Source organism: Mobula birostris, chromosome 24 (genome assembly GCF_030028105.1).
Source record: "Mobula birostris isolate sMobBir1 chromosome 24, sMobBir1.hap1, whole genome shotgun sequence".
Lineage (NCBI taxonomy): Eukaryota > Metazoa > Chordata > Chondrichthyes > Myliobatiformes > Myliobatidae > Mobula > Mobula birostris.
This window is the reverse complement of record NC_092393.1, coordinates 52,742,043-52,754,801: the sequence shown is the minus strand read 5'-3', so window position 1 is coordinate 52,754,801 and position 12,759 is coordinate 52,742,043. Positions and strand designations below refer to the sequence as shown.

Here is a 12,759-nt window from a genome sequence, read left to right as displayed (position 1 = left end):
CCTCATATTCAGTCTGTGTAACCTCTCAGGGTGGAGGAGCTACATCTCATATTCCGTCTAGGTAACCTTTAACCTGATGGCCACAAACACTGTTTTCTCTTACCGGTAAAATTATTTTCCTCATCCCTTCCCTCTTCTATTCCCCACTCTGGCCTCTTACCTCTTCTCACCTACCTGGTGCCCACCCTACCCTTTCTCCCATGGTCTACTCTCCTCTCCTATAAGATTCCTTCCTCTCCAGCCCTTTACCTTTCCCACCTACCTGGCTTCACCTATCACCTTCTGGCTATCCTCCTTCCACTACCCCGACCAGTTTATTCTGGCCACTTCCCTCTTCCTTTCCAGTCCTGAAGAAGGGTCTTATCCCAAATTATCAACTGTTCATTTTTTTCCCTAGATACTGTCTGACCTGCCGAAGTCCTCCAGCATTTTGTGTGTGTTCCTTTGGATTTCCTGCACCTGGAGAAGTTCTGTTTAAAGTTAGTCTAATCATTGTAAGCAATTAAGAACTTGGTAAAGGCTCTGTGAACAACAGAAGTTTTATGTTTATTTTACATATGTTCCCTGCTCCTAATTGATAATCATTTTAACTAATCTTGACTTGCAGTCTATAGTTACAGCCACACAATAAGAATGAATTTCAAAAAACTCAAAAGAATCCTTACAATCACTGATCAATAATTATCTGAATCAATATCTGGGCAAGTATATGTTGCCAGATTATTTTAGTTTTTAAAGTACTCAACCACCCAAATAATAATAGTTTCAATCATTCTGGAGATATACCAAATGAACTCATGAGCCATCTTTATAAAAGTCCTTCACATGCCAAGTATTTGGTATCAGTGAAGACATCAAGCCCTTTGGCAGTCTTACTTGCCATCCTGACCTTTACCTTTGCTGTTGAATCACTGCACACTCGCCTTCATAAATGAGCAACATGCTGGCAAAGAAAGCCTTGGCATTACATACACACACGGTACCCAATATGAATGTAGCTAAAAGCCTTGAAACACAGTATTTAGGAGGAAAGGAATTAGGTAGTTCTCTAAGTTATCTGCTTGTGAACATGGATAAGGTCCTATAGTGTAATCAAAGATTGAATAGGTTAGGAATTTAATCCTTGGAATGTAGAAGATTGAGGAGAGATTTGATAAGGGGTACACCAAATTCTGAGGGGTATACATATGGTAAATACAAGCAGGCTTTTTTCACTGAAGTTGGATGAAACTACAACTAGAGGTCATGGGTTAAGGTTGAAAGGTGAAATGTTTAAGGGGAACATGAGGGGAAACTTGTGAGAGTGTGGAACAACCTGCCAGTGCCAGTGGTGCACACAAGCTCCATTTCAACATTTAAGAGAAGTATGGATAGGTACATGGATGAAAAGGGGTACGGAGGGTATGATCCGGACACAGGTTAGTGGGACTAGAATATTTCAATAGTATGGCACAGACTAGATGGGCCAAAGGGCCAGTTTCTGTGCTGGACTTTTCTATGATCCGACACAGGAAATTAGTCCATTTAGCAAACGTCTTGAGAAAGGGCAAATAATGATGCAATATAGTCCATATATGCTGGCTGGCTTCACTCGCAATTCCAACTGTTACTTTTCCTGCAGCACATAGCGCAGATCCCATCTATTCTCTGCATATTCAAGTCAGAAATTTTAGAAATCAAGGGGCTTGGTGCAGCTATTTAGCACCGAGGTACAAGACTAGTGGTGAAGCAGGCATGAGGATGTAAAATGCCTCATGCTTGGGTCTTCATACGGGATTCTTAAAGGGATGACCTCAGATCCTACATCAGTATTTGTGTTGAAACACAATGGTTTCTGGGAAGTTATGGTTGTATGGGAGTAACAACATCTGTTATGTGGCATGCAAAACGTTCCACAAACACTCTTATCTTGGCAATGTGCTTCCAATAGAATGATTCCACCTTGAAGGCAAGGTCCTGCCAAATGTCACCTTTAAACAGTAAGGCATATTCTCAAGGACAAGTGCGGAGGCAAGAATTTCAAATAATGAACAGATGACATCACCTCACCCTAAACAGTCACAGCTGTCACCAAAGTAGCTCTTCTTCAAGATCCAAGCAAAATTCACACAAAGCCACATGTCCAGCAGAACCAAGTGAACATGGACAGTAATGGTCACACAAAGTCAAAATTATCAATACCAGCCAGAACTTGTGTTCTGTTCTTATTTATGAAATCCAAACTGGTAACAATTATTTACCTCATGTTTAGAGCTTTTAATTTTGCTTCACCATTCTGTTTTTTTCTGAACATACAGCCTGCCTTTCTCTTTCAAAAAATCCCCCTCTATTTGCCAAAGCATCAAAGCCATTTTCAATATTTCAAGCATTCCTTGGGCACAGAGCCAACTTAATTAGATATATTGAGAATAAAATTCAACTCAATGCCACATCCATGGTATGCAACCTACAATCCCACCCCAACTGAGACATATGCAGTCACAGTCATTCTGATTTCTGACCATCAACCAACATCTCATCTGACCATAAAGCAGGATTTTTTTTACAAGATGTCAACAGGCCATCTCACAAACCACTTTCTGAAGATCCGTATACACATGCATCGCATTTTTTAAAAATTTATATAGAGTTATATAAATAAAAATAATTCTGTGTAGCTAGAAATGAAAACCGACAATTTTTTTCCAGAAATCACAAACCTTGGAAACCTTGTGAAGATAACTAATGTGGTGGTTGGAACTCAATGTACATTTGAACGCTCGTGCGTAAGCAGGGGTTCCCAACCTTTTTTTAATGCCATGAACAAATACCATTATCAAGCAGTCCATGGACCTCAAGTTGGGAACCCCTTCTCTTAAGGGAAGTCTTTTGCGGTGTTTCAGATAGTTCATTAATAGGTTAATGCTGCACCTTGTTTAAAAAGGTGGGTGAGAAGAATGTAAACACCAGGAAATCTACAGACGCTGGAAATTCAAGCAACACACATAAAAAATGCTGGTGAAAGCAGCAGGCCAGGCAGCATCTATAGGAAGAGGTACAGCTGACATTTCGGGCCGAGACCCTTCGTCAGGACTAATTGAAAGAAAAGATAGTAAGAGATTTGAACTATCTTTTAGGTCGACTGTACTTCTTCCAATAGATGCTGCCTGGGCTGCTGCGTTCACCAGCATTTTTTATGTGGGGTGAGAAGAAGGTGTTGCAATGAATAAATAGTGTTCCATAGTATTTGTTCAGTTCCCAAGCATTTCCAATTACTTCCAATGATTTAGATGGTTTCTTTAATTAAACTCTCATGTAAAAGACCATTCAGCCTATCAAGTTCATGCCATCCCCTTGCACAGTGGAGCAGTCAAACCAATTGCCACTCTTCTCCCATAGCCTGCAAATTAGTCTCCCTTGTGCCTAATCCATGATTCACTCTACCACCACCTCCTGCTTCATAGTATTATCTCAACTCTATTTCTTTAACACGTTACTGTGAATCTGTCTTCGCTTTGACATTTTTTTTTTGCAAACCAGTTCTGTACATCCAACTCTAATACACTTGGATTTACACTTCCACAACTGAAAACAGTATATTTGATATTTTTCCTACACAATTAATTTGCCTAATCTATAGATTTTTTAAATAAATGGTGCAGCATGAATAACAAATCTGTAACTATTACTATACTTACCAGCGCAATGCTATTTTGATAGGTGTGGTAAGGCAGGAAGTGAAAAGGTCAGCAGGCAAATCTGGGTTCATCGGAAGAAGTTCAGTGGCCTCACAGGCTGCCAGTTGGATGCAGTTCTTCATCGATGGCGGCAATGGCATCTGTGCCAGAGGGTGGTTTGGATTGATGGCAGCAACCTGAAGGGATTAAAGCTGTTACTCAAAACTCAATGGTTTCAAATAAGGAACTTGCATTCATCGAATTGAATGCACATTAAAAATCTACGGGTACCAGGTTTGAATTTACGAAGGATGTCATCAGTGAACAATGGACATTGCAACCATACTACCATTTTAATACAGCATATACTGTACAAAACTTGTATTGAGATTGCAAGGATCATTGACAGAATTTTCATGTGGAAAACAATTAAAGCAGTGACTCATACATTGCCAGTATTTGTAAGGTGGTCAGAAACATTAATTATTAGAGTAAAACAGCTCTTTCTGTAGTATTTGCAGAGAACATCATTTGAGTGTAGACGTTCAAAAGGCTCTATTTCTCCCCCCTCCCCATCCCCCTATTCTTTCACTGAAAAGCTGAATCGCACTGATGTACGGATCTGCCTTGCCCTACACAAGAGTGGTCATTTTGTGCATGAGACTAGAAAACAAATGCAAAATATCTGATCTAGTGTAGGATGGCACCACAGATAAGTGCGATCCTGGTCTCTCTTACACCAAGCAGATAATGCTAGGGCAAATAAACATGTCTTATGTCAAAATTTTCTCAGAGTGCATTTATATTTCCTCTAGAGAGAAAATGCCCAAGCTTTTAAAGCTATTTAAATAGCAATAACACAATCAACAACATTTAAGTATATAATGCAATATCAAGGATAAATTTTGTTCAGCTATCATTAACCAGTGAAGAAAAGGATCCCAGCCAAATGTAGCAACCAGAAACAAATGTAAAAGCACAGTAATAGAGAAAGCTCAATTAAAATACTAAAAGAAACCATTTCAACATCACAACAATAAATATAAAAAAGGCAAAACAAATTTAATAGTGATCATAATGCCATTAGTTTCAAGGTAATTATGGAAAGGGATGAGTCTGGTCCTTGGGCTGAGATATTAAATTAGAGAAAGGTCAATTTTGATGGTATCAGAAAGGATCCGACAAGTATGGATTTGGGGTAGGGTACTTGCTGACAAAGGTGTACTTAGTAAATGGGAGGCCTTCAAAAGTGATATTTTGAGAGTACACAGTCCGTACGTTCCTGTCAGAATAACACGATTATGGAACCTTGGTTTTCGAGATATTGAGGCCCTGGTTAAGAAAAAGGAGGTACATAGTAGGTATAGGAAGGAAAGAACAAATGAGGTACTTGGGGTAGAAGAAATGCAAAAGGACACAAAAAAAGAATGAGCAGGCTAAAAGACATGAGGTTGCTCTAGCAAAAAAAAAGAAAAGACAAAGGATTAGACATTGGCTTTGCAGAAGAAACCAAGAGTAGATGGCTGCCTCTCTGACTGGAGGCTTGTGACTAATGGGGTGCCATAAGAATCAGTGCTGGGTCCATTGTTGTCTGTCATCTAGCCTGGATGGTAATTTAGTAAACTGGACCAGCAAATTTGTGGATGACACCAACATTGGAGGTAAGGAAGACTATCAAAGCTTCATTTATTATCAAAACATGTATCCAGATACAACTTTGAAATTTGTATTTCTCCCGATAACCCAAAACAAAGAAAGAACATGAAAGTTGTTCAGAGAAACAGCAACTCCACCACCCCCCAACCATACAAAAAAAAGCATCCTGATCATCAACCCCCCCATCCCACACAAAGCAGAACAAGAACATTGCAACACTCCCCCCAAAAAACAACCCCACTCCTGTGCAAAAAAACGAACGAGACACTAACAGAACATCAACTCCCAAAGTCCCTCCCCTCACACAACAAAATAGAAAAGGAACAGGCGATAAAAAAACACAATATAAAAAGTATACGTCTGAAAAAAGTCCACAGTCCATAAACGCAATAGTCCGATCCATAAGTGCAGAACCACAATACTAACATACGTTATCACCGACATTCATTGAAAGAGAGGGATTCCACACAAGGCAGCGAGGGACATCACATGAGGCAGACAGGCTTACCCGCCTGCCCCAGCGAGCCACACAGTGATAGGCCGCTCACAGACTCCTCCGGCAATGATCAAAAGGCAGGCAGTCGGTGTTGAAACCCTCGCTTGCCTTCTGCAGTTGCCTCAGTCTTACTCAGCGCTTTAATCAGTGATTAATGGGCACTCTAAATGGCAAAATTGAGTCGAACATTAGTGCGCACCCCATATTGAAGATTCTTTGCATTGAGGCTGTCTGAGTACATGCCCACTTCCTGGAATCTTCTCAGAGCCAAGAAATTGACAGATCACTCAAACAATCTCCAAACTGTAAATCACAGGCTTCAACAGTCCCAGAAACACAGTAAAGATGAAAGACAGACATGAAAGTAGTTTTTTTTAAAAAAGCTATTTTCTTTAGCTATCTGGAAGACGTCGACAGAGGGAGCATTGTACGCTGGTGCCACCTTGACTGGATAGTTTCATGCAGAACTGAAGGTTGCAACGGGACCTAGCCCAGCTAGAAAAATGAGCGTAAAAATGGCTGATGGAATTTAATGCAGACAAGTGTGAATTGTTGTACTCTAGGAGGGTCAATCAGGGTAGGTCTTACACAATGAGCAGTAGGGCATCGAGGAGTGAGGTAGAACAGTGGAATCTAAGAATACAATAAGAACATAAGATATAGGAGCAGAATTAGGCTACTTGGCCCATCGAGTCTGCTTTGCCATTCAATAATGGCTGATCCTTTTATTTTCTCCTCCTCAACCCCATTTTCCAGCCTTCTCCCCATAACCCTTGATGCCATGTCCAATCAAGAACCTATCAATCTCTGCCTTAAATACACCCAATGACTGGCCTCCACAGCTGCATGTGGCAACACATTCCACAAATTCATCACCCTCTGGCTAAAGAAATTTTTCTGCATCTCTTTTGGATGGATGCCCCTCTATCCTGAGGCTGTGCCCTCTTGTCCTAGACTCTCCAACCATGGGAAACATCCTTTCCACATCTACTCTGTCTAGGCTTTTCAACATTTGAAAGGTTTCAATGAGATGCCCCCCCGCCATCCTTCTAAATTCTGTGAGTACAGACCCAGAGCCATCAAATGTTCCTCGTATGATAACCCTTTCATTCCTGGAATCGTCCTTGTGAACCTCCTCTGGACCCTCTCCAATGCCAGCATATCTCTTCTAAGATGAGGAGCCCAAAACTATTTCCAATACTCAAGCTGAGGCCTCACCAGTACCTTATAAAGCCTCAGTATCACATCCCTGCTCTTGTATTCTGGACCTCTTGAAATTAATGCTAATATTGCATTTGCCTTCCTCACCACCGACTCTACCTGCAAGTTAACCTTTACAGATCCATAATTCTTTGAAAGTAGCGTCATAGTAGATAGGGTTGTAAAGAAAGCTTTTGGCACATTGGCCTTCACAAATCAATGCATTGAGTACGGGAGTTGGGATGTTATTTTGAAATTGTATGAGACGTTGGTGAGGCCTGATTTGGAGTATTGTGTGCAGTTTTGGTCAACAGGAAAGATGTAAATAAAATTGAAAAGAGTACAGAGAAAATTTACAAGGATGTTGCTGGGACTTGATGACCTGAGTTATAGGAAAAGGTTGAATAGGTTTCAATATTAGTTGAGAATGTTACAACATTACAAGGGTAGATGGACAGGGTAAATGCAAGCAGGCTTCTTCCACTAAGGGTGAGACTACGTGTCATGGGCTAAGAGTGAAGAGTGAATTGTTGAAGAGAACATGAGGGGGATGTTCTTCACTCAAAGGGTGGTGAGTGTGTGGAAAGAGCTGCCAGCTCGTGGAGAATGTGGGGCCGCTGTCAACATTTCAGAGTAATTTAAATAGGTGCATGGATGGGGGAGTTATGGAGGGCTATGCTCCGGATGCAGGTCAATGGGCTAGGCAGATTAATGTTACAGCACAGACTAGATTGGCTAGAAGGCCTGTTTCTGTGCTGTAGTGTTCTATGATTCTAATATTTATAAATTAAAATCTCTAAAATCAGAGTAAATAAGCATGGCAGTGAACAGAACAACAAATCATGCTCTTCACGTGTTTCATTACATATTCAATATTGAAAACAAGGTGGCATGGTAGTGTAGCAGTTGGTGTAATGCTATTACAGCGCTAGCAATCACCGATTGGAGCTCAATTGCCGTTAATGCTTGAAAGGAGTTTATACATTCTCCTCGTGACCGCGTGGGTTTCCTCTGGGTGCTCTGGTTTCCTCCTACATTCCAAGGATGTACGGTTATGGTGAGTGAGTTGTGGGCATGTTAGGTTGGCACCAGAGGTGGCCCAGCACAAACCTCACTGATTTGATTTGATGCGAAATGATGCATTTCACTGTGTTTCAATGTACATGTGACAAATAAACCTAACCTTTAAAATCTTTGAATGTGGTGGGATTTCACACCCTTCTCAAATCTTCTTCAAACCAACAGTATTGCAGTCCAGACTGAAACACGTGAAACCTTGACACAACTGTACTACGATTGGAACAGAATGAAAATAGAAGAAACCACCCTCAGGGGGTACTGTTTCTTCCAGGAACCTGGGGCTTCCGGAGTTGCTGAGGTCAGTACATGATAGTTCTGTGACACTGGCAAATCCTGAGATCCATTCCCAGGAGATAACATAAATAGAAACAAGCGCATTCTGAATTGAGATTTTGAGGATGACAGGTTGCTTGCTTCCTCAACAGCTTTTTTTTGAATTTCACATAAATGATTCAGTAAAAAGTAATGCACTGCCCTACTTTCTTTGTGCCTGCAGTAAGCAGATCAGAAATCAAAATTCCCAGCTGTTTACATTCTCATATTGATCATTCAGTATCCTAAGCTTTATTAATTAAACAGTGCACTTGTTACATATTAGAAACAATACCTAGACATTATAGTTCCTAGCTGAATTTTAGCCCTGGCAATTCCAGGACAATTTATGTATGTATAGGATTGAAAAAAAAAAGTGGTTATCAGAAGAGATTACATGAAGAGGAATGTTTAAGGAGCCAGATGAGTGAAATTGACCATAAAAAGAGGGAAAAAAAAAAACAGAAAAGATACATTTTCATATTTTTCAAATGCAAAATTAGTTGCATAGATTAGTAAATAGAAAGTATTTCTCTCCAGTGTAGGGGAGGAGTCAACGTTCAAATTCAATTCATTGCCATTCAACCATACACATGTTTACCACCAAATGAGACAACATTCCTCCAGACCAAGGTGCAGAACATAGTACATATAACTCACACACATGACACAAAGTAATATTACCACAAATAGATTAATAATAAGGTACATATACAATGCAAGTTATAGAGTAAACTGTATAACGCTAGTGGTGTATCATACAGGATGAGACCTGGGTGTGGTGGGGAGTTCAGAAGTCTTACAGCCTTGGGAAAGAAGCTGTTTCCCATCAGCTCTTGTCCTGATGATAGGGGGTGAAGGAGACCGTTGTACGGGAGGGATCACTGACAATGCCAAATATCCCTAATAGGTGGAAGAACAACTCCAATGATCCTCTCAGCAGCCTTCACAATCCTTTGTAGGGATTTGCAGTCAGACGCCTTGCAACTTCCATACCAGGTGGTGACGTAGCAGGTCAGAACACTCTAGATGGTACTCCTGTAAACATTCGTTAAATGGAGAGGGGAAGGGTGTAAGCCTCACTTGCCTCAATCTCCTCAGCAAGTGGAGACACTGGTATGCCCCCTTGACCAAAGAGGTGGTGTTAAGGGACCAGTTAAAAGAGCCCATTAAGAACACTCCAGAAACTTAAGTGTTCCAAACTCTCTTCACAGAGGAGCCATGTGTGTGCAGTGAGAAGTGGTCAGCCTGCAGCTTCCTAAAGTCCACAATCATCTCTTTTTGGTGGTATCAACTCTCTCAGGTTGCTGTACTCACACCCTTCTGCAAGCTACTCTACCTCCTCCCTGTATACAGTCTCGTCATCGCAGTTGATAAGGCCAACCACTGTTGTGTCATCAGCGAACTTGATGTTGCAGTTTGAACTCGATCTAGCAAAGCAGTCATGCGTCAGCAGTATGATGGAGCTAGAGACGTTTCTGCCAGCAGGGACTGACTATGGCCTTTCTGTCAAGAGGTCGAGGATCTAGTTACAGAGACAGGTGTTGGCACCCACTGAGGACATTACCCACCAACTTCTGAGGCATGATCGTATTGAAGACTGAAATGAAGTCAATAAACATCCTGGCATATAAAGCACCATTTTCCAGGTGGCACAGGATGGAGTGGAGTGCATAGGCTATGGCATCATCAGTGGACCGATTTGAGCAATAAGCAAACTAAAATCATAAGACATAGGACTTGAATTGGGCCATTTGGTCCATTGAATCTGCTCTGCCATTCCATCATGGCTGATTATCATCCCTCTCAACTCATTCTCCTGCCTTCTCCCTGTAACCTTTGATACCCATAAGATACAGGAACAGACTAGAGGACAAAATTTTAAAGTGAGAGGAGAAAATTTTAAAAAGGGCCACAGGGGCAACTTTTTCCCCACATGAGCTGCCAGAGGAAGTGATACAGATAGGTACAACTGAGACATTTAAATAGCATTTGGACAGTGACATGGGTAGGAATAGGTTGGAAGAATATGGGCTAAATGCAGGCAAATGAGACCAGCTCAGTGAGGCTACTCAGCTGACATGGATGGGATGGGCCGAAAGGTATGTTTCCTTGCCATATAACTGTAGGACACTAAAATAATTTAAATTAACAGTAATTTAAAATAACAAAAATTTGTGGACAGCTACCAAACATTGTTTAAAAGTATCCAAACATTGTTTAAAATGAGAGAAAGCCAACATGACTTGAGAGGAACATGTATATTTCAAAAACAAAGGATAAGAACAAATGTAAAAAATCATTATATTTCAGTCAGAGGGGTGATCTATGGAACAGTTGTAGTGAGAATTTAAAAACATACACCACACTTAACAAGTTGAAAAAATTATTCAAAAATAATTTAATAAACAAATATAAAATAAATGATTTAAAATGAATGGGAGTAATGTAAACAAATGATACTTGGAATTGGACTTTGTGTTAAAAGATTATGAAATTTTTTGTTTTGATGTGATGATTGACGCCAAATATGTTGTTGTATAAGTAAGAGGGGTAGGCGTAATAAGCTGTAGCTTCAGCCTACACCCTTTCAGTCTGTTTTAAAGAATATCTATGTTTTTTTGTTGTAATTTTGTCCTATGAAATAGTTATGAAATCATCATTGAAAATGATGCTTTGTTATGTTTGTACTGACCAAAATAAATTTCATTCATTCCTTCAAATAATTGAAACCAAATAATCACTTTAAAACCAAAAACTTCAAATTAAACAAATCTCTCCTTTGCAGATTATCCAAGGGCTCCTCAAACTTCTTTTTTCCAGAAATAGTCTTGCCATACATATGATTATTAGCAGTTCAGATGTCTGCCTTACAGGCTGAACATTTCTGTGAGATGATGAGTGGGTTACTGAGCCTTCAGGTGAATGTTTTAGCAAAAGATAGAATTGCTAACAATGCAGCGCTCCCATGGGGTGCACAAAAGCTCTTGTTACAGATCATCGGCTCACATATATGAATTCAGGCTTGAAATCACAACCTTCGTACCATGGCAGAATATTCCTCAATTAACACACATCAAAGTTGCTGGTGAACGCAGCAGGCCAGGCAGCATCTGTAGGAAGAGGTGCAGTCGACGTTTCAGGCCGAGACGAAGTTAGTCCTGACGAAGGGTCTCGGCCTGGAACGTCGACTGCACCTCTTCCTACAGATGCTGCCTGGCCTGCTGCGTTCACCAGCAACTTTGATGTGTGTTGCTTGAATTTCCAGCATCTGCAGAATTCTGTTGTTTGTATTCCTCAATTAACTTGTGTTAATACCAATCCCGCGTGTGTTTGTGCTTACTACACAGCAATGTTGTGGACACTGACACTGAAATACATCAAAACACCTCAGGAGCTTTGAAGATATGAAGGGCACCAATTAATAAAGTTGTATTAATATAGGTGAGCTGAGGGCCTCTGTCGGTCAGAGCTGACCATGGGTATTTCATCCTAGCTGTCTAGATACGCAAGCCTGGGCAGTACAATATGGAGAGCAAGCTGTTGCCCATGTAGCAAGCTCCCCCTCTCCTCACATCTGGTGAACCCAAAGGAACGTCACAGACTGATACAGTCTGGTACTAGCAGTGTCGCAGGAGTTGCCAGTCAGCAATGAACGATGCAGGGCGGTCTCAGGACCTCCAGCTCTGGGTTTTCCCCCTTTGGGTTCACTCCCGAAGCCTTCCCCCTGAGTGGGTATAGCCACAAGGCAGAAGAGGTTTGAGATCAGAGTTTTCCTTCTCCTAGGTGAGCTGCTAGCCATAGCTGATGAGCCCCATCTGCCTGAAGCAACTGGTTTTGAGGCACCAGCAACCCATGTTTGCCCCTTCTCCTGTCAGTAGAAATGGTTCTGCCAGGCTTAGCAGCTAAGCCACACTTGAAGACCTGGAGCTGGACTTGGCTGTCAGAGACTACCTGAGGCGCATGCCATTGGTAACATTTAGTAGGTTGTAGAAGCTTGTCCCTATTACCACCCCTGACTAGAACAACCTTAACAGTCTCAGTGTAATTTTTAAGGTATTCCAGAACTATACGTAACAGACAAATATGTTGAACAACTTTTGCATTTCAAATGTGGAAATGAAATATTAATCTCTAATTTATGTTTGTACATCAGAACAATACACATACTGTAAAACAAGCAGAATTTTACCACCTGACATTGTTCATTATCATATTTCCAGCACCGAATACTCTTCTAATACCCAAGATCATGGGCTTACTACACAACCTCTTCACATGTCCCCTCAAGGCCATGATTGTTTACTGTTTTAATTTCTGTCTTTTGCTGTCAGTGGGCCAAGAAATCATATTGTGCAA

The 12,759-nt window shown here is 40.9% G+C and overlaps 1 protein-coding gene across 3 annotated transcripts in view; it reads right to left on the bottom strand.

Moving 5' to 3' along the window:
• rptor (regulatory associated protein of MTOR, complex 1) overlaps window positions 1–12,759 on the bottom strand; it is a 491,598-nt gene that overhangs the window by 324,784 nt on the left and 154,055 nt on the right. For all 3 annotated transcript variants that reach the window (XM_072241994.1, XM_072241995.1, XM_072241996.1), the window contains exon 6: window positions 3,678–3,853. In XM_072241994.1, coding sequence (XP_072098095.1) covers window positions 3,678–3,853 — 176 coding nt within the window. The remainder of the gene's footprint in view (window positions 1–3,677; window positions 3,854–12,759) is intronic.